Source organism: Barbus barbus (assembly GCF_936440315.1).
Source record: "Barbus barbus genome assembly, chromosome: 32".
Lineage (NCBI taxonomy): Eukaryota > Metazoa > Chordata > Actinopteri > Cypriniformes > Cyprinidae > Barbus > Barbus barbus.
This window is the reverse complement of record NC_136760.1, coordinates 29,267,943-29,291,447: the sequence shown is the minus strand read 5'-3', so window position 1 is coordinate 29,291,447 and position 23,505 is coordinate 29,267,943. Positions and strand designations below refer to the sequence as shown.

General features: G+C 41.2%; 2 protein-coding genes across 2 annotated transcripts; one reads left to right on the top strand and one right to left on the bottom strand.

Moving 5' to 3' along the window:
• Window positions 1-2,567: 2,567 nt before the first annotated feature.
• LOC306852765 (carbohydrate sulfotransferase 3-like) lies at window positions 2,568-8,717 on the bottom strand (the record flags this gene model as incomplete). Its single annotated transcript, XM_079389828.1, has 2 exons — window positions 8,594-8,717; window positions 2,568-3,411 (listed from the first exon to the last, which is right to left on the bottom strand). Exons 1-2 carry the CDS (start codon window positions 8,671-8,673, stop codon window positions 2,568-2,570), a joined length of 924 nt encoding a protein of 307 aa, XP_079245954.1. The 5' UTR covers window positions 8,674-8,717.
• A 3,121-nt stretch (window positions 8,718-11,838) lies between these two features.
• On the top strand, window positions 11,839-15,745 carry LOC306852086 (growth hormone-inducible transmembrane protein-like). Its single transcript, XM_079388711.1, has 9 exons — window positions 11,839-12,572; window positions 12,826-12,941; window positions 13,070-13,172; window positions 13,742-13,853; window positions 14,077-14,218; window positions 14,421-14,529; window positions 14,681-14,869; window positions 14,946-15,117; window positions 15,305-15,745. Exons 2-9 carry the CDS (start codon window positions 12,828-12,830, stop codon window positions 15,390-15,392), a joined length of 1,029 nt encoding a protein of 342 aa, XP_079244837.1. The 5' UTR covers window positions 11,839-12,572; window positions 12,826-12,827; the 3' UTR covers window positions 15,393-15,745.
• The last annotated feature ends 7,760 nt before the right edge of the window (window positions 15,746-23,505 follow it).

Genomic DNA, 23,505 nt, shown 5'->3' with positions numbered 1-23,505 from the left:
AGCAATTATTAGCTATTTCTACCCGATTTAACCCATAAAAATGAGTCTTGTTGGTGTAACCTAATGTAAATAAGTTTATTCAGTGATGTTAAATAATATTTTTGGCCTGAACAAACCCAGTTAATTTAGCTGTTTTGAGTGCCCTGACGCACTCTTCTCAAAGGGGTTTACATTACAGCTCTCTCATTATCTGATGTGGTGGTCTGTTTGCAGGGTGGAGCTTAATGGCCTGATTTTACTTGCAAGGAAAAAAGGGGTCTCTGAGGCTGTGGAAAGCGGTTGGGTTCTTCTATATTTGCTTTGACCATATACACATGCTCCACCCTCGTCACACAGCCCACACAAACCACGCAGCTCCTTCAGACCTCATGAAGCATGAAATGTCCTTGTGCTATAAATTTCTTTGCAAGATGCTCTCATAATTTATCACAGGCTGTAGATCATATCAAAAGCAATGGTTTGAGATAAGTATGTTGCACCTAAGCTGAGCTGAAGCACTGGGCGTGAGGTGAGCGAATGGATCTCGAGCTGCGTGTGTGGGTGGGAGGGCGAGGTCAGTTTGAGTAAACCGTTCTGCACTACATACAGGAGGGGTTCAGCGTAAATGAGCACGTTGGAGTTTCACTGGCACTCTAAATAGAAGACGGCACAGTAATAAACACAACAGCTGATTAGCAGCTGCTACAGCAAGCAGGTTCTTCCTCCTTGAAGGCAGGACAATGCTAAGTGCTAGCACATGGTGTGGATGTTAGGGTTAGGTTAGGGTTAGGGTTAGAGGCCGGACACCTGAATGAGTGCCAGAGACAGATCCCCAGTGAGGACCCCGCCACTTAGACAGCCATCGGGAAAGACCACTGGAACCAGTTGAGCCCTTACAATCTGACTTTGCTGCAGTTTGGAACTGAACTGCTGGTTCGTTTGGCCAGAGGGGAACTGGCCCCCTGACTGAGCCTGGTTTCTCCCAAGGTTTTTTTCTCCATTCTGTCACCGATGGAGTTTTGGTTCCTTGCCGCTGTTGCCTCTGGCTTGCTTAGGGGAAGTCGTGGCCTAATGGTTAGAGAGTCGGACTCGTAATCCAAAGGTTGCGGGTTCGAGTCTCGGGCCGGCAGGGATTGTAGGTGGGGGGAGTGAATGTCCAGCGCTCTCTCCACCCTCAATACCATGACTGAGGTGCCCTTGAGCAAGGCACTGAACCCCCAACTGCTCCCCGGGCGCTGCAGCATAAATGCTGCCCACTGCTCCGGGTGTGTGTTCACGGTGTGTGTGTGTTCACTGCTGTGTGTGTGCACGATGGATGGGTTAAATGCAGAGCACGAATTCCGAGTATGGGTCACCATACTTGGCAGTATGTCACTTCACTTTCACTTTTTCACTTCACTTAGTTGGGGACACTTCATTTCCAGTGATATCGTCGACATGATTGCAAAGACACTATTTAAACTGAACTGAGCAGGATGATGACATCACTGAATTCAATAATGAAATGCCTTTAACTGAAAATCTTTTTTTTTTTTTTTTACCTTTCAATTTAAATTATTGACATACTATTTTCCTTTTTTGATATTGTGCAGTTGCTTTGACACAATTTACATTGTAAAAAGCGCTATATAAATAAAGGTGACTTGACTTGACTTTGAAGTGACCCACGAGAATGAGACACAGAAAGCAGACATAAATGAAAAACAACATTTGGTTAGAGAAATGCTGTACTACTAAGTGTTTCTGGGCCATCATTGAGGTTTATGTGTATTCCTGGACTGTAGACACTAATTAGTGCTTTAGATGAGACTCAGAAAACCCGTCCTTCACATTTAGACTCTTGGATTCTTTAGCAACAGCTCTGAAAGAGATCTTTGTTCATTTCGTGTTCTTTTCACAGGCCCACGTGAAATCTGCTCCTACAGAACGGCCGTCAATCATATCTTCTTCGGCTTACATGTATTTATTATGTTTAGACCTTAGCTATCACTCAAAGTAATCTATCAGTCAACTGTAAAACCTGTTTATGATTGATTGATCAAATCTTTAGAACACAGAAAACACATAATGAATTTCAGGTAAGGTTAAGTAAAACTTTCCTAATCCCTAAAGGTAAATTTTAAAGCCTGTATTACAAGACACTATGGGTTTTTCGTAACAAACTGAACTAATGTAATATGTTACATAACATAATTATGAATTATTCATTGTCACTTTTGTTTCTAACAAAGAGCCCTTGTCAAATAAGACAATATATTAAATCTATGAAAATTTATTTTTCCTCCTTTGATATCATTTACAGAGTTCTGCAATCCGGCTGCAGTATATCTGGACACACAGCAGCTCATTTCTCCTCAAACAAACACACATACGGTACAGTATATACAGTCAAGAAGACTTCAAACGTCTGCTAGAGCCCAATCCAATCCCTGTCTTCATCTACTCATCAAATGAGCTCACTGGCCATTTATCAAAAAAGGAATTAATATTCTGTTTTTCAATACTGCTTTAGAAGCGATGCAAGGAGTTCATGTCACAAATTGCTTCATGAATCTCATCATTCTTCCTCATGAAGTATAGGTGTAGAATCATAAAAATGTTCTCTCCTCAATCAAACTTACTGATTTATCCGTCAGCATGTCTCTGTTCTCTGCAAACTTGTATCCAAACAGAGTCATGGTGGGGCCGCACACTTTCTGCACCAGCTGCACCAGTTTGAAGGGAATGCTAAACCTCCATTTCTCCACCTGCTCCGAAGAGTTCTTCTGGGTGGAATAAACTCCACTGACCTCCTTCGATGCCTGGGTATTTTTTAGGATCCACTCCTCCACCTTTGCAGTGAAGGGAATGCCTATAAAGTCATACATCTCTGCAGCTTTGCGCATGGGGAATCGCGCAATGTCCTCGTAGCGCACTAGCATGTAGCGTCCGCGGAGCCACGTCGGCTGCTTCAGGTCGATCTCAGCAGACATGTGGATGTTGTCGCAGTTTACTTTCAGCTTCCTCACTTCATCCTCATCCACCGGAAGGTCTCCGTCCACGGCCCAGCGCTTCCAGACATCATACAGAACGTCTCTGTACGCCGGCCCTGTAACTGTAGCATTCGTGCCGCCGCTCTCGACGGTCATCATGCGCTCCACGTGCCACAGCGGCTCAAACAGATAAAACATGCTGGAGCCCTGCTGGTTAAAGAACTCTCCCACAAACGAGGAGCCGGTGCGAGTCATGGCCAGCAGAAGAATGTGCTTCCGTCCTCCGGCTGCGGACGCCACGCTGCGCTGGACGCTCCGAGTAGAGTTCTCCAGAGCACTCAGGTGTTGCTGGGACGAGGTGTCCGTCGAGACATTGTGCTGCGCAACGGACAGGAGAGAAGCACTGAGCATCAGCAGCGGGGTCAACAGGGTCAGTCTGGGGGTCAGTTTATCAGACACCCTGAAAAAGACAGAAGAAACTGCAGTCACACACAGGATAAAGCTATTAGGGCTAAAGTACGGTGGCTGAGAGAGCTCAACGCACTGCAACTTCAGAAAACACATGCAAATAGAAAAAGCACCAGCAAATCAAGAAAACATCTTCAGCAATTTGACAGCAGGTGCTGCAAATGCTCACAACACAAACAAATAAAGATTTTTTTGTTTCTTTATTTGGTTGTGTTGTGAGCATTTTCAGCGCGTGCGTTGTAAAATTGAGGAAGTTGTTTTCTTAATTTGCTGGTGTTTTTTTCTATTTGCAGCACGTTGAGCTTTCTCGGCCACCATACTAAAGGGTCATTTCACCCAAAAATTAGCATTCTGTCATCGTTTATTCTCCCTCATGTCCAGTGGCGTTTTTAGGTATGGGCGAACGGGGCAGCCGCCCGGGGCGGCATTTTTTCATGACACGTGGGGGGCGGCACATGAACTTGGAGGAAAAAAAAAAATCATCTGTGCCGCTAAGCGGTTTTCTATTATCTATGATACCTGCGCCGCCCCTGCTGCTGAAGGAGCCGCACAGAAGCTGAGCGAGCGGAGAGGGGAGGGGATGAGGGGCGTCAGGCGGGGGGGGGGGGAGGCGCAGAGTACAGTTCACCTCTCCCAAATGAAGCGGACAAGGAGGGGGGCAAAACTATGTCAGTGACACCTGACTTTCTTACAAATAACGCACATTTCATTCAAAATATTTTAAACACAGACCAATAATTTGCACATTTTTTTTTATTTATTTAATTGTGTGAAATGGCTAATAAAAATAGGTAATAAAAAACGATTATGATGTGGAGGTGAATTGGTTTAGTCTTGACTTCTGGTCGTGAGTGACAGCGTTGGGGGATGGGAAATCTGTTGATTGCCGATTACTTAGTAAACACAGCGATGGAGAGAAAAAGGCCAAAGCTGTCAGGTGCCCAATTTAGGAAAAAAAGAAAAGAAGATGAGGAGAAACGGGCAAAAGATAAAAGTATGCAACAATATTCTCTCTGTATGATTAAGGTATTCATGTCATTGTGTTAATTAGTGGTATAACGTTAACTCTTAGGTTTGTTAGCCTTCTTGCTTATGATGCATGCTATGCTTACCTTGCTAAAAAAAAAACAAAAAAACAGTAAAAGCCTAATATACAAACCATCCCAGAAATTCTAATGGTTTCTATTAAATACCATTGTGAACCATTAACTTTTTTCCAGTGAAACTATTACAAAATTCCTTATTGTAGTGTGTTTTGGGCACTTTTCCAATAGGATTTACCATCCCACCCACCAATAGAATCCATCATATACCAGCAGACACTGTTATACTTACCATTAAAACCAATACAATTCCCATTATAACCATTAAATCCATTACATTTTCTGTTATTTTTGGGCAGGGTTCTATTGTTTTTTCATCAGTGTATACAACACGAGGTCTAATTAAATTTAACCACAAAATTATGCTTTGCAACAAAACTGTTGCAAGTACAGTTATTATTTATTTCCATTGTTTGTGTTGGCTACTGTAAATAGCCAGTGTAATTTACATATGTGTAGATAGTGTAAAAGACAAACATTTTCCATTTGCTATAACTCTGTTACGTGACAAAGCATATAATTTGAGGCAGTAAATTAACCAAGGAGCTAATTGTTAATATAATATAATATATTGTTCTAATTGTAATATATTATATTGTATACATGTTAGGGCATGTTTATTTAAATTTGCCATTTTTAAGAGTAATATTGTAGCCAACAGTCTTTTGATGTCAATTTCAACTGCGTCCTGTTTTAGGGGCACTTCTAAAATATTTTGGAGCATCCTCTGCCACTTGTCAGGATGAGCCACCTACCTCCCCCACTACACAGGACTCTGCTCTTCAGGATGAGCTACCATCTGTGTCCTCAGCAAGTCATATGTCTCCACAAACATCTAATATTGAGGATGAAGACATCTTTGCCTCTACTTCTACCCAGCATAAGCCTGCAGGTGGGTTTTTGCATCTTCTCTCTCTCTCTCTCTCTCTCTCTCTCTCTCTCTCTCTCTCTCTCTGTGTGTGTGTGTGTGTGTGTGTGAAGGGGGTATGCCTAGGCTACAAGACAACTACAATTTAATGTAATTTTAACATTTTTTATCATTTCTGAATATGCCTATGTGTTATGTTCCACTGCTATGTTTTTTGAGTAATGTGCCACTATGTTGTCTTATAGAAATGCCTGGAGCTGAACCCCCACTCAGCCCCACTGCTGAGGATGAGCCTCTGTCAACTGACCCTGCTAACTGGCCCTCACCTCTGACTGACAGGATTCGGACTGAGCTGGTTCGCAGAGGACCAAGTAGGTTGCCAACTGACTTTGTTTTCCAGAGGAATGAGAGTGATGGACGAAGTTGCCATCACCAATATTTTAAAAAGACATTAGTTAGTGGTGAAAAGATGGCAAGAAGTTGGCTGATATATTCCATGAAGAACAACAGCCTCTTTTGCTTCTGCTGCAAATTGTTTTCCAAGAGGAACATTCATTTAACAAGTTCAGGAATGGCAAATTGGAAACATGCGAGCACTCACCTCACATCACATGAAAACAGTCCAGAACATCTCAATTGCATGATAGCATGGAAGGAACTGGCAGTGAGGTTAAGAAGTGGACAAACTATTGATAAGCAGGAGGAGGCACTACTTGAGGCTGAGAGGGTGAGATGGAGAGCAGTGCTGACACGTCTCACTGCTATTGTACAGTCACTGGCGGTTCGAAATTTGGCTCTAAGGGGACACACAGAAACACTGTTCACACCATCAAATGGGAATTTTCTCAAAGAGGTCGAACTTATGGCCAAGTTTGATCCCATTATGAAAGATCACCTTAACCGTGTCGAAAGAGGAACAGCAAGTCACAACAGCTACCTAGGGCATCATGTGCAGAATGAGCTGATTGATTTGTTAAGCAGCAAAATCATATCTGATATAGTGGATGACATCAAGCAGGCAAAGGTTTTTTCAATAATTCTGGACTGCACTCCAGATATAAGCCACATAGAACAGTTGTCAGTGGTCATTAGAGTGGTGTCACTGATGGAGAAGCCCCATATCAGGGAACATTTTATGGGATTTTTGAAGGCAGAGGAGTCCACAGGGCAGCACTTGGCATCCATGATCCTGACAAGACTTGAGGAGTTGGGAATTCCTTTTGACGACTGCAGAGGACAATCATATGACAATGGGGCAAACATGAAGGGCAAAAATAAGGGAGTTCAAGCCAGGCTCTTAGAAAAGAATCCCAGAGCTCTGTTTGTGCCATGTGGGGCGCATACATTAAATTTAGTTGTGTGTGATGCTGCTAAGGGATCTGTGGATGCTATGAGCTATTTTGGTGTACTGCAAAAGCTTTACACATTATTTTCAGCCTCCTCCCAAAGATGGTCCATTCTGAAGAACCATGTGAGCATCACCTTAAAGATGTGGGCAGAAACAAGGTGGGAGAGCAAGGTCAAGAGCGTTGAGCCCATGAGGTACCACGGAGCTGCCGTGAGAGAGGCTTTAATTGAGGTGAGAGACAACACCAAAGACCCTGCTATAAAGGCTGAGGCCCAGTCTTTGTCTGAGGAGGTGGGGTCGTACCGCTTCAGCATCTGCACGGTTGTTTGGTATGACATGCTATCTGCAATACAGCATGTCAGCAAACTCATGCAGTCTCCAAATATGCATGTCGACCTAGCTGTGAATCTTTTGAAGAAGACTGAGCAAGGTCTCCAGAGCTACAGGGCAAGTGGCTTTGTGACTGCACAGATGGCGGCCAAAGACATTTGTGAAGAAATGAATGTGGAAGCTGTTTTGAAACAAAAAAGGCTGAGGTCCACAAAGCGCCACTTCTCATATGAAGCACATGATGAGCCTTTCAGTGATGCCCTTAGGAAGTTGGAGATTGAATTCTTCAATGTTGTTCTTGATGCAGCCCTGTCAGCCATCGCGGAGAGATTTACCACATTGGAAAATGTGGAAAACAAATTTGGGGTTTTGACAAATTTCCCTAGTCTAGCAGATGAGGAGCTGGCAGAGCAGTGCAATGCACTAGGTACCACACTGCACTTCGAAGGGCATTCTGATTTGGACAGTAGAGAGCTTTTGCAGGAAATCAAGAACTTCCCTCACCTGCCATCAAAAACCATGAGCCTCCTTGAGTTTATCACTTTCATGCACGATAAGGATCTATCTGAGATCTACCCCAACTTTTGGACTGCTCTCAGGATTGCACTTACCCTGCCAGTGACTGTGGCTCAAGCAGAGAGGAGCTTTTCCAAACTGAAGTTAATCAAGACATACCTGAGGTCAACCATGTCTCAGGAACGGCTCACTGGCCTTGCTGTCATAAGCATTAATCATTCAGTAGGGGAGCATATCTCATATGATGCCATTATTGATGACTTTGCATCTAAAAAGGCCAGAAATGTCAGATTTTAGTTTCAGTTTGTGTTTTCTGTTCTGCAGTGAAATAATTTAATTTTCTTTAGTGTGATTTATTCTATATTTTATTTGTATATTATTCTTAATAATTTAAAATATTTTTTCTTAAATAATATTGGTTTGTACAGAGTATATTTAAGTTATGAGCAGTTCATTTTTATTTATTTTTTGCAAAATTTGGTCTGTTACGGAATGACATAGTATTACTACAATAAAACGTGTGGTGTGTACAAAATGTGAAGGGAGGGAGGGAGGGAGGGAGGGAGGGAGTCTCGCCCGGGGAGCAATTTAATGTAGAACCGCCACTGCTCATGTCCTTCCAAATGTGTGACTTTCTTTCTTCTGCAAAACACACAAACATTTTTTGTCCATACAACTAGAGTCAATTTGTCTTCAAAATGTCTTCTTTCCGAAAGAAAGTCATACGTGTTTGGCACAACATCAATAAAGAAGAATAAACTGTCATTTTCATTGGAACTATCCCTTTAATGTCTAATCTCATCTCAAAGAATTTAAGATTTCTAAGAACAGAAATTTGTACACAGCAAAATTAATAACACATTATTCCCCAACCCAACCGACAAGCTTTGATTTTAATGTTTTCTGACATTCTGTTATTTAGATTACTGTAATCATCCACCAAACTAAACACAAAGGTGTCACACATACAGAGGAACAAACAGAAGAGGAGAGTGAGAAAACAATCTACTTTGAAATAATGTTGTTTTCCTTTTCTATGATGACCAGAGCCACAATAAAGATGATAGAAATAGTATATTTAATGCGCATTCTTGTGTGTGATAGTGTTCAGCGGGTGATTCACTCTCAGATCGTTCCTTCATCTTTTTCCTCTGGTTGGACCCTGAATTAAAACACACACACGTAACACATGAGTCATGACAAACACTGTAAAACCACACTAATCTAGATTTATTCTCCACTTCATACCCACAAATACATCTGCTGTAAAAGTATTTCCCTTTTTATAGCATGTGCGTAATCATTAATTTTACCTGTCTCGTTGCAGTCATGGATAGTCCATGTTTTTCTGTCAGTAGTTACTGTAGATAATTATTCTTAGGTGTCATATGACTGATATATAGGAGCATATTACTAATAGCATTGTGAAATGGAATATATGTATGAGTTATGCTTCACAATCTGACATATAACAACAGGTTTGGTTTTCATAAAAAATCTGAATAAATCTCTTGATGAGGCAGAAAGAGATGAATCAAATGCAAGATAAGTGGATTTTGACATGTTTGTGAGTGTAGTTCTGTGAGCAATTGGCAGGACGGTCATATGGAGTCAATTCAGCTGCATTTTTATGCTGTTTCTATGCTGTTTCTACACAGTTATGTACTCTGCATAGTTTGAGATATATTCATAGCACAACATGCTGCATAAAGACTTACTGAAGTTTTCTCTGGAAGCAGAAGACAAAGAAGTAGTAATAATAATAGTGATTCTTGTTTTAGTAAACACCACTAATTATCCCTGACTGTGAATCATGTGCAATACTGACACCACAGCAGAGGGTTTAAATTAAAAGCTAAAAACACCACTAAAATATAAAGACAGTGTATTTCACATGCAAACAATTACTCATTAATACAAACAACAGAAATCTGGGTAACACTTTACTGCAAGGTTTCATTTGTTAACATTAGTTAATATAAACCTATGATAAATTCTTCCTCTGTAGCATTTATTAACATTACATAATGCCCTCTGAACTAACAAACAAACAAACAATGAACAACTGTGTTTTTATTAACTAACATTAACAAAGATGAATAAATCCAGTAAAAATGATATTGCTCAGTTAGTTCATGTTAACTAGTGTTAACAAATGAGACTTATACAGGGAAGTCGTGGCCTAATGGTTAGAGAGTCAGACTCGTAATCCAAAGGTTGTGGGTTTGAGTCTCGGGCCGGCAGGGATTGTAGGTGGGGGGAGTGAATGTCCAGCGCTCTCTCCACCCTCAATACCACGACTGAGGTGCCCTTGAGCAAGACACCGAACCCCCAACTGCTCCCCGGGCGCCGCAGCATAAATGCCCACTGCTCCGGGTGTGTGTTCACTGCTGTGTGTGTGTGTTCACTGCTGTGTGTGTGTTCACTGCTGTGTGTGTGTGTGTGTGTTCACTGCTGTGTGTGTGCACGTTGGATGGGTTAAATGCAGAGCACGAATTCCGAGTATGGGTCATTATACTTGGCTGAATGTCACTTCACTTCACTTTATATTACGTTCGGTAAGAAAGACTTCAGCTCAATTAAACAGTTTTCAGAAATGAGTGAGGTGATTTAACTGATTTCATTCCCTCATCATGATTTAAAACAAATGCTTTGATAAGCAACATTTGCCGTGTAAATCTGAAGATTTCTCACAGAAACTGCTGAAACTGCAAACAGACACAGAACAAAAAACATTCATTACACTAAACGGCAACTGTGACGTAAATATTGCCTTAAAGCCACAATACAGCTAAATGAAATTGACTGATTACACCTCTACAGTTTGAGTTACATCTTTTTCTTTTATGCATACAGTTGTGTTGACATATGAATTATCCAGATTGTCTAACAGGTCTTTACATTTTATGTGTCTTTGCAAAGATGGTGTAAATTTGCAATTATACTGGTGAAAAAACATATTTGGCAGCAGAGATCACAGGATCATCCCAGACACATTGACTCAACACTTATAGGTTCAGACAGAGTAAATCCTATGTAGTCTGTTATTTTAAGAAATAAATGTGATTCTGTAAGATTCCAGTTTCAATGATAGCTTTATGAACATTTCTGAGCAGAGATCAAACCTGCTGGACGCTATCCCAGTCCTCCCGTCTAAAGCAGGGCTATTTGTGACCCTGTAAGAGTGGCTTGTGTGGGATAATTACACAGTACTCCAGCAGACGCTGGTTAGGAGGCAAGTTCTGTCTTGCACTGTTAACCTGAGCCACAAATTAGATTCAGAAAACATTTACATCACCACCAAAACTCATCAATTTCATGAATTAACCGAGTCAATGCTCATTTTTCCACGCTGTCTCGTTTACTTTCATCTCTAGTCATCGAACCCTAACCTGAACTAACTGGAAGCTGCACCATAAAACCGAACCTAAAGTGCTTCCTATTTTCTGTGTTTTAATTCTTGCTCATTGGTGATTATCATCTACATGCCTGTAATAAGCAAACTACAAATCTTAACAAAACAGGAGATCTTCACCATGCGTCACAGTCATATTCAGACTGCTGGTCAAAAGTAATTGATCGTTGATTATCATCATGTAAAAGAGCTGGAAGCTGTGCTTGATCTCACACTCGTGTCACATTCCTCACACACACACTAGAGAGACGAGCCCTCAGTAAACAGCAGCACTTCATCTGATCAGAATCAACTAAAGACCTGCGAGAAACACACGAATCATTTCAGCAAATCTCCAGGAAAGGAGCCTTCGCCAAACCACACAGCGATATGATCATATTAATGTAGCGATGCAGTAATAAACCTGCAGATGTGTTACAATATCATTCAACAATTATATCAGCTAATGAGAAACACATCGAAACTCATTCATGATCATTTTAATTAAATAAAGCATGATGATACTGTACCATTATATTTCCGCATTCATGAGTTTCCTCCTTCACTTGATGAAAAAAACACAGTAAAATCCAGATCAAAAAATCGAATCCATCATTTAATAATAATTCACACGTCCAGCTGTGTAACACATTAAAACTATTTAATCAAGCAATTACCTATACAAACATCCAAAATTGATCGGGAATGCAGAAAACCCTCACAAAGGTATTGTATAAGTGAATCGAAACACATTTACTTGTAAAAGCGAGCGGGCTGAGAGACTGATGCGCTTCATCACGGGAGCGAGCCTGACTCCAGCACACCGCCGCTGCGTCACCGCGACGTGCGCGCCCCCGCGCATTCTGACAAACATCATCATTACAAAACAACAACAACATATTTTATTACAGGAGCACCAACACTGTGCAAAGGTCTATGACAGCTCGGTAAAATATCTATTTTCTCGTAGAAATAATAATAATAATAGACTAATTCCCTCAATGTTTCAAGCATAATGGAATTATGTTTATTGGAATAATGTAATAGCATTTACATTGTGAGAGAAAGTATGGCTACTTGCTCAAAAAGGTTTCATTATTATATTATATATGAAGTTTAAGTATTAATATATTTCATTAAAACATTTGAATGGAATATAAATTTGACAAATTACTAAATGATGTTGGAATGATTTGTTTATTAGGAACGATCAAAACAAAGACAATTTTGCAACAATATTCGCTATTCATAAATACTTTTTTTTTAATTGTTCAGTCTTAACAGTATCAGACCATTACTTTATTTATTTGTTTCTTTAGTCTGGTTGTTCCAGTATGTGATTAATAATAATAATAAATAAATAAACGGAACATAAATTATTAAAAAGCTAACTCTAAAAAAAGTTAACAAATATAGAACGCTCGTCCAAGATGAAGAAGTCCAAACTTCAATACCCATCGTGCATTGCGTGTCTGTCGCCGGCCTGTGACGTCACAGCAGGGCCGTGTTTATAGTTTGTTGCGTCAGTGGTGAAGACGCATCTGAAAGGTGAAATTAGATAACTCCACAGAAGAAGAAGAAATTAAACCAACTGGTGAGTTTTACTTCTAAATATAATGCTTTACAAAACGTAAAGTGTAAATGTCGTTCAACAGGATTATTCGCTGGACTCATATGAACATCCTCTGCTTGTTATATAAAATCTTCCTCTTGTCCAGTTTGAATGTCTTGTTTAGCAGCTGTACTCACTCTGCTTCACGCGAATATGAAAGTGTCTTTGTTTTACTGTTCGTACGGAGTGATAATTAGCTCTAATTTGTGTCTGTTCTTCATGTCCTCCTGGTCAGTGATGCTGGTCACACGCCTGTCATGCCTGCGGTCAGTCCCTGTGCTGGGGCTGCGGTCAGTCCTGCGGAGTCCAGCCCTGATGAAGTCCGGTTCACCCCAGATCAGACCACAGCAGGTTCCTGACCTCTCTTGCTGCTGTTAGCTTGATAAGAGCTCGATGGCTTCGCATGTGATCCAGTGGTCGAGCATCAGTGCTGTGTTCTGATTGTGTGTTGTGTTGTATTTCATGTTGTCTTTGATCAGGGTTATTCCACCAAGACTCGACTGGGATTCCGCCGGAGCAAGACGACCAAAGATCAAGTTCAGGAAGCAGCGTTTCAACCTGCTACAGACACCGCAATCAAAAGTGAATTCTGTTAACATGCCCTTTTTTAAAGACTGTTCTCCACATTTATGTATTTTTGTAAAATTATTATGTTTTGTTCATGTGTGTCTCTGTGATGCGATCACCCCGCTGTACCATGTGTCTGATCACGAGTCGTTAGGCTCGTTTGAGATAGACGAGTTCTGCATGCTGGTTAGAAATGCTGTGCTAAAATACTCTACAGCATTTACCAGCAAAATTAAATCATGATGGGGAATGACTGTCAGCTCATGCTCACTGGATCAGAACCATCACACACACGTTCAGACTCGCACCTGTTCTGTGTGTCTTTGGATTGTGGAGGGAAAATCTTACTCTTAACTTCTGACTTAGTTAAAAGTAATCTTGTCCTAAATGCTTTAGAGCCTGGTTCTCACCTGAGATGGATGTTAATGCCAGGTCTGAACATTATGTAACAAATGCATGTTTGAATTTCTAAAGCTTCAAACTCAAAATAAATAAAGGATATTTATATTTATGGCCCCTTTTTAAAAACAGCCAAGGGTGACTCCCTGAAAGACGGCTGATGTTTGTGATTCTCTTCTCTGCAGTCGACAGCATGGGCCGGATCGTCCTCGCTGGAGGCGCCGCCGTTGGACTCGGAGCTTTGTGTTATTACGGCTTAGGGATGTCCAATGAGATGGGAGCCATCGAGAAAGCAGTGTAAGGATCACCTTCACATTCAAACACTTTAAATGAAAAAGGCTAGAGCTGATCTGATTATAACAGCAGCACAAAAGAACTCAGATTCACCTGTGATCGACTGTTAAAACGAACTTGTCAAATCAGCGGCTCTTGTCTGATTTGCAGACAGCACACGACTGCTTTAGTAATCTTGGTGATAGCTGGTGTAGTCTGATCATATCTGATCTGGCTGTGTTCACAGGATCTGGCCGCAGTACGTGAAGGACAGGATTCACTCCACATACCTGTATTTCTCGGGCAGCGTGGGTCTGACGGCGCTCTCGGCAGTCGCGGTCAGCAGAACACCGGCGCTCATGGGACTCATGACGAGGGGCTCCTGGCTGGTACGCAACTGGTCATACTGCTTTTTATTCATCGCCCTTTACATACATTCTTCATAACAACAAATCAGCAAAACGTACTGTAAGGCAGCTACTAATTATATACTGTATTATAGCAGACTGTGGCATAGTAATGATGCAGCTTGTAGTTTAATATTTACATTCACATATTTAATGCTGTGACAACCTTATTAACGATCCGCAGGCTATTGGTGCCACGTTCGCTGCTATGATCGGCGCCGGGATGCTGGTGAGGTCGATCTCGTACGAACACAGTCCGATGCCGAAACACCTGGCCTGGGCTCTACACGCAGGTAAAGTGCTTTCCCAGCACAGACTGAGCATGATGTGCTGCTTCAGCTGACCTCCAGAGGGCACTGCGGTCTGCAGATGGTGCTTCTGCTGGGTCAGTTTTGCACTGCTGATGTTTCTCTGGTGTTCATGCGTCGTGTTCTCTGTGTGCAGGTGTGATGGGAGCCGTTATTGCTCCGTTAACTCTGCTGGGTGGCCCGCTGATGGTGCGAGCGGCCTGGTACACCGCAGGAATCGTGGCCGGTCTGTCGACGGTGGCCATGTGTGCGCCGAGCGAGAAGTTCCTGAGCTTGGGCGGCCCGCTGGCCGTGGGCTTCGGCGTGGTGTTCGCCTCGTCTCTGGGTGAGAGCATCTCTCAGTTTAATCGGTTTAACTCAGTGACTTCACAGGAGTTTGATCTGTTCTCTCCTCTCCGCAGGCTCCATGTTTCTGCCCCCCACCTCGGCTTTCGGGGCCGGCCTGTACTCCGTGGCGGTTTATGGAGGTCTGGTCCTGTTTAGCATGTTTCTGCTGTACGACACTCAGAAAGTCATCAAGCGAGCAGAAACGCACCCTCTTTACGGCGTTCAGAAATATGACCCCATTAATGCGTAAGTGTTTTCTGTGGGCAAGAGGAAGCAAACCTTTGTATTTTTTCACATGACTTTATTCTAGCTAAGACTCGACCTTGTGCATTTGTAATATATTTAATTCAGTCTTTCTATCGTATAAACGGCACACAGTATGACTGTCCGTGTGTTGCCGTCTGTTAACATCGCTGTGCTCCTGCTCTTCCAGATGTATGGGCATCTACATGGACACACTCAACATCTTCATGCGGCTGGTGATGATTCTAGCCAACGGCGGCGGGAACAGAAGGAAGTAGCCATAAGGAGACAATGACAATGACTGGAGGAGAAAGATTTAGCTGAATAAAGTGTTATTCATTTATTTTGCATTTATTTGTTTAAAAGCAGAAAAAACCTTTGGATTGCTTTCAGCTGAATTGCATCTTAAGCATGTCACTCAGTACAAGGTAATCAGCATAGTTAATGTGTCTTATCAATGAGTGTGAATGCAGATCGTCTTACTTCCACAGCTGGTGTAATTAAAACAAACATTTATTTTAGAAAACAGATCGCAACAGGCTTGTTGCACAGAAAACACTTGTCACTGTGATTGCTTTGTTCTTGCAGTTTGGGGTTCATGGTTCAATAAACTTTAGTTGTATCTCAAACTACATGTTTACCGTTTATTGCTTTAGAACCGATATTAAGCACCATTTTTATGATATTTTAACATCTTTGGTACCGTAAAAGCTGAAGACACTAAACTTTAGAGCAGATGGTGATGAATCCTCCTCAAGACAGACTTAAATTCAGATGTACTTTCAAAAATTCCTCGTGTTCTGTTGTCTTGCCATTTCATTGTTTTCTTTGAGCGTTTAGTTGAATTCAGTGTTGTCTGATGATTTTACGCATTGATGTTTTTCCATTCATTTCCATGAAGTCTGTGTTCTGCTGTTATGAGAGCATCTGGCCATCGGCACACATTTCATGTTTTATTTGTGCTCTGACCAGCGGCAGATGACAGTGAGATTAGTGAATAATCCTGGTGTCTCCATCTGTATTCTGATGCTGATTAATCCAGAAAGGAGGCCGCTGGCAGCGGATGAGAACATCAGCACTGCTGCAGGTGCCACTTACTGTAAAAACTCAAGAAATATTCAGTATTTACTCCAGGTGTCTTTGACTGCTAAAGAACTTAACCGCATTAATAAGAAGTGATTGTCAGTATCCACAGGAGCAGATGACGGTCATCTCGTGTGTGTTTGTGTGATCATGTAGTCGCTCTGACAGCTCTGAACCAGCAGAGGGAGCATCACACACTACTTTCACTGCTGGAGTCACAATCACAGATTCAATTCACAGACTGAATGGAATAGATTTTTTCCAATTAAATGCACACTATCGAATCAAGTCACTATTATTTGTATAGCGCTTTTAACAATGCAAATAGTGTCAAAGCAGCTTTACATCAGCTTGATATAGAGCTGGGTGGCTTTACATCAGTTTTACAGTATTTAGACATGGAAATAGTGTCGAAATATTGTCATTCTCCTCTGGCCAGACAAAATCAGCAGTTTGAATCTAGACTGCAGCAGAGTCAGATTGTGCAGAGGACTCATCTGGTCCCTGTGGTCTTGTCCCGATGGCCGTCTGGAGACAGGGTCTTCACTGGGGATCAGTCTCTGGGGCTCATCTTGGTGTCCTGGCTGTAGAAGTCATCTCTAGGTGCTGATCCACCATCTGATCTGGATTCAGTCTGGATCCGGGTGGCTACGGTGACCTTGGAATAAGAAAGAAACATACTAATATTAGCGTAGATGCCATTCTTCTAACGATGTAAAAAGTACATTGGGTGTTTTGGGAAGTGTTCCCGGTTCCAGTTGACCTAATTAATGCAGCCTAACAATCCTTTAACGGATTTGAATTATAGAAATGTGATAGTGTATTATGTGTACTATGTAATAAATGTTACACTTAAATACATATCAGGGATGATGCAAACAAAGTAGCTGTATTTTAAAAAATGAAATAATGACCAAGCCTTCATTACTGAAACCATCTGAAAGCTTAGAGATCCTGAAGTTACTCAGTCATAATTACAATTTGAAAGGTTCTTCATTTGCCAGATCCAAGTCTTCGGCCCATCATTATGATGACTCTGAAAGCAGTAAAACCATCATTATATATTTTAATACAGATTGTTACGACTCTAAATTCTGATTGGTTGAGTCATACAAAATCTGATGCATAAATATTAATAAGACTAAGTTTATGTTACTTGAGAATTATGAACAGCTACAGCTAATAAACTATAATATTAGCTGTGGCATCAGCTGGTTAGCTTGTCACTCGTGGTTCCATTCGCGTTTCTATTCTATTCGCGTCTATTATTGTTTATTTTTTCTCGCTCCGTTTTCATTTCCCTCTCGTTCCGTTTTTCACGAGTTCATCAAAAACAGTGGTAAGTTCAGTTGGTATTATTCTTCAGTCATGGTGAGTAATATATTTACATTACATTTATGCATTTAGCAGACGCTTTTATCCAAAGCGACTTGCATTGAATTCAAGTTACAGTTTTTACATTTTATCAGCTCTTGCTTTCCCTGGGAATCGAACCCATGACCTTGGCGTTGCTAGCGCCATACTCTACAATCTGAGCTACAGGAAAGCCTGTAATGGCTTCTTCTCCTGCTATTGTTGTTTGCACTTCATGTCACATGTATCTTTCTCTGTCGGCGATGAGGGATTCACATGTGATAAATGCAGGGAAATAGTTAGGCTGACAGAGAAGGTTTCAGAATTAGAGACACGCATCCAAACTTTAGTTGAGGACAGTAAGAATGTGAGGGCTGTAGATACTGCTTTGGATGCGACTAGCTCAGGGAATCCTGTACATTGTTCGGTTCCGGTATTAGAGCCCGTGCAGCAGGGCAACTGGGTGACTGTAAGGCGGCCTAGTCGCGGGTCAAAACACCGCTCTTCCGTTCCGATCAGAACATCAAACAGGTTCTCCCCACTCAGTGAGGAACCCACTGAGAAACCTGATGAAAGTTCTCTAGTAATTGGTGATTCTATTGTACGGAACGTGAAAATAGAGACATCAGCCACCATAGTCCAATGTTTACCGGGAGCCAGAGCGCCTGACATCTTGGCAAATTTAAAAGTGCTGGCTAAGACTAAACGTGAATTCAGTAAGATTGTTATCCACGTCGGCGCTAATGATATTCGACTTCGCCACTTGGACATCACTAAAAATAATGTTAAAGAGGTGTGTGAACTTGCAAGTACGATGTCAGACACTGTAATATGCTCTGGTCCTCTCGCTGCTTACCGTGGCGATGAGATTCATAGCAGACTGTCGTCACTCAATGGCTGGATGTCTAAGTGGTGCTCGCAGAATAACATAGACTTTATAGACAATTGGATAAGTTTTTGGGGCAGACCTGACCTGTTGAAAAGAGATGGTCTTCATCCCTCCTGGGGTGGTGCCCCTCTTCTCTCTAGAAATATGGCACATAGTCTTAGAGTTCGTACTTGACTAACTGGGGCCCAGGTCAGGAAGCAGACAGACTGGCTAAACCGACCGTCTGCTGGCCGCCTCTCATCATAGAAGTCAGTTCATTCTCAGTACATAGAGACTCTGTGTCTGTTCCCCGAACTAGAAAATACAGAAAACATCCAATCCAAATTAAGAGTAACAATTTAATTGATGTTCAACAAATAAAATTTTTTTACAATACAGAGAAACAATTGATAAAGCTTGGCTTACTGAATATCAGGTCCATTTCTACAAAAGCACTTTTTGTAAATGATTTGATCAATGATCATAATCTAGATTTGCTCTGTTTGACAGAAACATGGCTAAAACCAGATGAATACATTACTTTAAATGAGTCCACCCCCCAAGATTACTGCTATAAAAATTAGCCACGTCCAAAAGGTAAAGGGGGAGGTGTTGCTACAATTTATAGCAATATTCTCAGTATTTCTCGGAGAGCAGGCTCTAAGTATAACTTGTTTGAAGTTATGGTGCTGCGCATAAAATTATCTAGAGAAACACATGTTAGTGATAAATCCCCTGTGATGTTTGTACTGGCTACTGTATACAGGCCACCAGGGCACCACACTGACTTTATTAAAGAATTTGCTGATTTTCTATCTGAGTTAGTACTGGCTGCAGATAAAGTCTTAATTGTTGGCGATTTTAATATTCATGTCAATAATGAAAAAGATGCATTAGGATCAGCATTCATAGACATTCTGAATTCTATTGGGGTTAGACAACACGTTTCAGGACCTACTCATTGTAGAAATCATACTCTAGATTTAATACTGTCACATGGAATTGATGTTAGTGGTGTTGAAATCCTGCAGCAAAGCCATGATATCTCAGATCATTATCTAGTCTTGTGTAAACGCCATATAGCTAAAACTGTAAATGCTACTCCTTGTTACAAGTATGGTAGAACCATCACCTCTACCACAAAAGACTGCTTGGTAAGTAATCTTCCTGATTTATCTCAATTCCTCAGCATATCCAACAGCGCAGAAAAACTTGATGATGTAACAGAAACTATGGACTCTCTCTTTTCTAGCACTTTAGATACAGTTGCTCCTTTACGCTTACAGAAGATCAAAGAAAACAGTCTGACTCCGTGGTATAATGAGCACACTCGCACCTTAAAGAGAGCAGCCCGGAAAATGGAGCGCAGCTGGAGAAAAACAAAACTAGAGGTATTTCGTATAGCCTGGCGGGAGAATACCCTATCCTACAGAAAAGCATTAAAAACTGTTAGATCTGATTACTTTTCGTCTCTTCTAGAAGAAAACAAACATAACCCCCGGTATTTATTCAATACAGTCACTAAATTAAAGAAAAATAAAGCATCAACAGGTGTTGGCATTTCCCAAAAGCACAGCAGTAATGACTTTACTACTTTAGTTCCAAGATCGATTCTATCAGAGATAAAATTGTAACCATGCAGCCGTCAGCTACAATATCGCATCAGATGCACTATAGATCCCCTGAGGAACAATTCCACTCATTCTCTACTATAGGAGAGGAAGACCGTATCATAGTACTGAGACTGCTCATTCTCTCATTAGAGTTACTGCTTCTGTCATCTGATCGTGGTTGTATCTCTTTATTAGTTCTACTGGATCTTAGCGCTGCGTTCGACACTATCGACCACAACATTCTTTTAAATAGACTAGAACACTTTGTTGGCATTAGTGGAAGTGCATTAACATGATTCAAATCGTACTTATGTGAACGCCATCAGTTCGTAGCAGTGAATGAAGAGGTATCATATCCATCACAAGTGCAGTACGGAGTACCTCAAGGCTCAGTACTAGGGCCGTTACTTTTCACGCTTTACATGTTACCCTTGGGAGATATTATCAGGAGACATGGTGTTAGCTTTCACTGTTATGCTGATGATACTCAGCTCTATATTTCTTCATGGCCCGGTGAAACACACCAAATTGAGAAACTAACGGAATGCATAGTCGATATAAAAAACTGGATGACGAGTAACTTCTTACTGCTAAATTCTGAAAAAACTGAGGTGTTAATTATCAGACCTAAAAACCTAACCTAGAACACTAGTTAGGAAGTTAGGAATCTTGGTGTGCTGTTTGATAGCAATTTTTCATTTGAAAGCCATGTTTCTAGTATCTGTAAAACTGTGTTTTTCCATCTCAAAAACATATCTAAATTGTGACCCATGTTCTCAACATCAAATGCAGAAATACTAATTCATGCGTTTATGACCTCAAGGTTAGACTATTGTAATGCTTTATTGGGTGGTTGTTCTGCACGCTTGATCAACAAACTACAGTTGGTCCAAAATGCAGCAGCTAGAGTTCTTACTAGAACCAGGAAGTATGACCATATTAGCCCGGTTCTGTCAACACTACATTGGCTCCCCATCAAACATCGTATAGATTTTAAAATCTGGTTAATTACTTATATAGCCCTGAATGGTTTAGTTCCTCAGTACTTGAGCGATCTCTTATCACATTATAGTCCTCCATGTCTGCTGCGTTCTCAAAACTCTGACCGTTTGATAATACCTAGAATATCAAAATCAACTGCAGGCGGCAGATCCTTTTCCTATTTAGCACCCAAACTCTGGAACAATCTACCTAACACTGTTCGGGAAGCAGACACACTCTGTCAGTTTAAATCTAGATTAAAGACACATTTCTTTAACCTGGCTTACACATAACACACTAATACACTTCTATTATTCAAATCCGTTAAAGGATTGTTAGGCTGCATTAATTAGATCAAACCGAACCGGGAACACTCCTCATAACACATGATGTACTCGTTACATCATAAGAAGAATGGCATCTACATTAATATTTGTCTGTTTCTATTCTGTTTCTCAGTCCGTGTCCGGATCAGATGGTGGATCGGCGCCGGGAGATGATATATGTGGCCCTGATCGTCGGCGGAGGCCGGACACCTGGATGAGCCCCGGGGACATATGCCCAGTCACCTTAGCCACCTGATCCGGTCCGTATCCAGCCCAGATGGTCACTGCAGTCACCAGATCCAGTCCGTATCCAGATCAGATGGTGGATCAGCACCCAGAGACGACCTCTACAGCCCTGAACTCAGATGGTGGATCAGCACCCAGAGACGACCTCTACAGCCCTGAACGTCAGCGGAGACCAGGACACCGAGATGAGCGCCAGAGACAGATGCCCAGTGAGGACCCCGCCACTTAGACAGCCATCGGGAAAAGACCACTGGAACCAGTTGAGCCCTTACAATCTGACTTTGCTGCAGGTGGAATTGAACTGCTGGTTCGTTTGGCCAGAGGAGAACTGGCCCCCCCGCCTGAGCCTGGTTTCTCCCAAGGTTTTTTTCTCCATTCTGTCACCGATGGAGTTTTGGTTCCTTGCCGCTGACGCCTCTGGCTTGCTTAGTTGGGGACACTTCATTTCCAGCGATATCGTCGAGCTGATTGCAAAGACACTATTTAAACTGAACTGAGCTGGATGATGACATCACTGAATTCAATAATGAAATGCCTTTAACTGAAAATCTTTTTTTAATCTTTTAATTTTACATTATTGACACACTATTTTCCTTTTTTGATATTGTGCAGTTGCTTTGACAAAATTTACATTGTTAAAAGTGCTATATAAATAAAGGTGACTTGACTTAATACTCAATGGAACAATAATTTATTTATTCTTAATATTAATGTTATATTGAGAAGGATGTCTGTTATCAAATTACTGTTTCTGCCATTTAATAAAGCAATAATCTGCTTGAGACCATTAGTACAGTGATTTCACTCCAAATCGTATCAGCACCCTTTACTGACAATATAATTATAGTAATGCATGCCTAAAGTGGCTTAATGATTTTAAAAAAAATGTTTAAATATTACCTGTGTTCATTAGTCGTTCTGCAGTAAAAGTAGGAACACAGACGGATCCATCTCTCACTGAAATGGATGGAAGAGACAGTTTGCCATGTTTTCACTGATGGCATATAAACTGATCAGACAAAAAACACAATTGCTCAGTGAACTGTTTACTGCCTGAGTCATCCTGAACTGCTTCTGTGAGTTGTTTGGTTGAGTAGAGTAAATCTGATCTGTTTATTAAATAAATTTTTATCATAGCCTTATATATTTTAAACTAAATACAACATTTTATGACATCAAAAAGAAGCTCCATCATTCCAGCACTTGTACTCAATGACTCGCTGTCATTCATATCAAGTTTTATGCAGAAATCCAGACTATTCTTCTAAATTTTAATTGTTCCTGCACTGAAACTCTGGAGTTTCTGCTAGTCTGTGTGTTCAGGGCAGAGGAGAACCACTCTTAAAACAAAGGTTCTTTACTGGCATCAATGTTCCACAAAGAGCCATTCATGGAACCTTTTCATTCATGGAAAAAGGTTCTTCAAACTAAGAAAAAATGGTTCTTTTAAGAACTGTTCACTGAAAGGTTATCAGTTTTTTTTTTCTACGACATTGCTGTGAAAACCCCCTTTTAGAACGTGTGCAGGTCATATCTTTAATGTTCAGTTACTTACTCAAATAAAATAGATCAGTGACAGGTGTGCTTCATCAGGAGCTGATGCAAATTTAGATTTTATAGGAAAACGATGGATGTATTGAAGGTTCTGTCATTCCATTTCATTTAGTTCTGAATCTACAGAACCCTCGGTTCTATGTCCAGGTTACAGCAGTCTGCTGCTGAATGATAACCTTGCATGTTAAGTTTGAAAATAAAGACATGGCACTGTGTTTTGAACTCCTAAATGAACACACTTTCTGTCAAATAGAATTTTTCATTGCGTTTCCACCTGTGTCCCTTCACTCCTGTGGGTCGGCGGTGTTGTTCTGGGTCTGTTTGAGTCATGAGCTGCAGAGGGTTGAGTCACAGGATTACTGAAGCT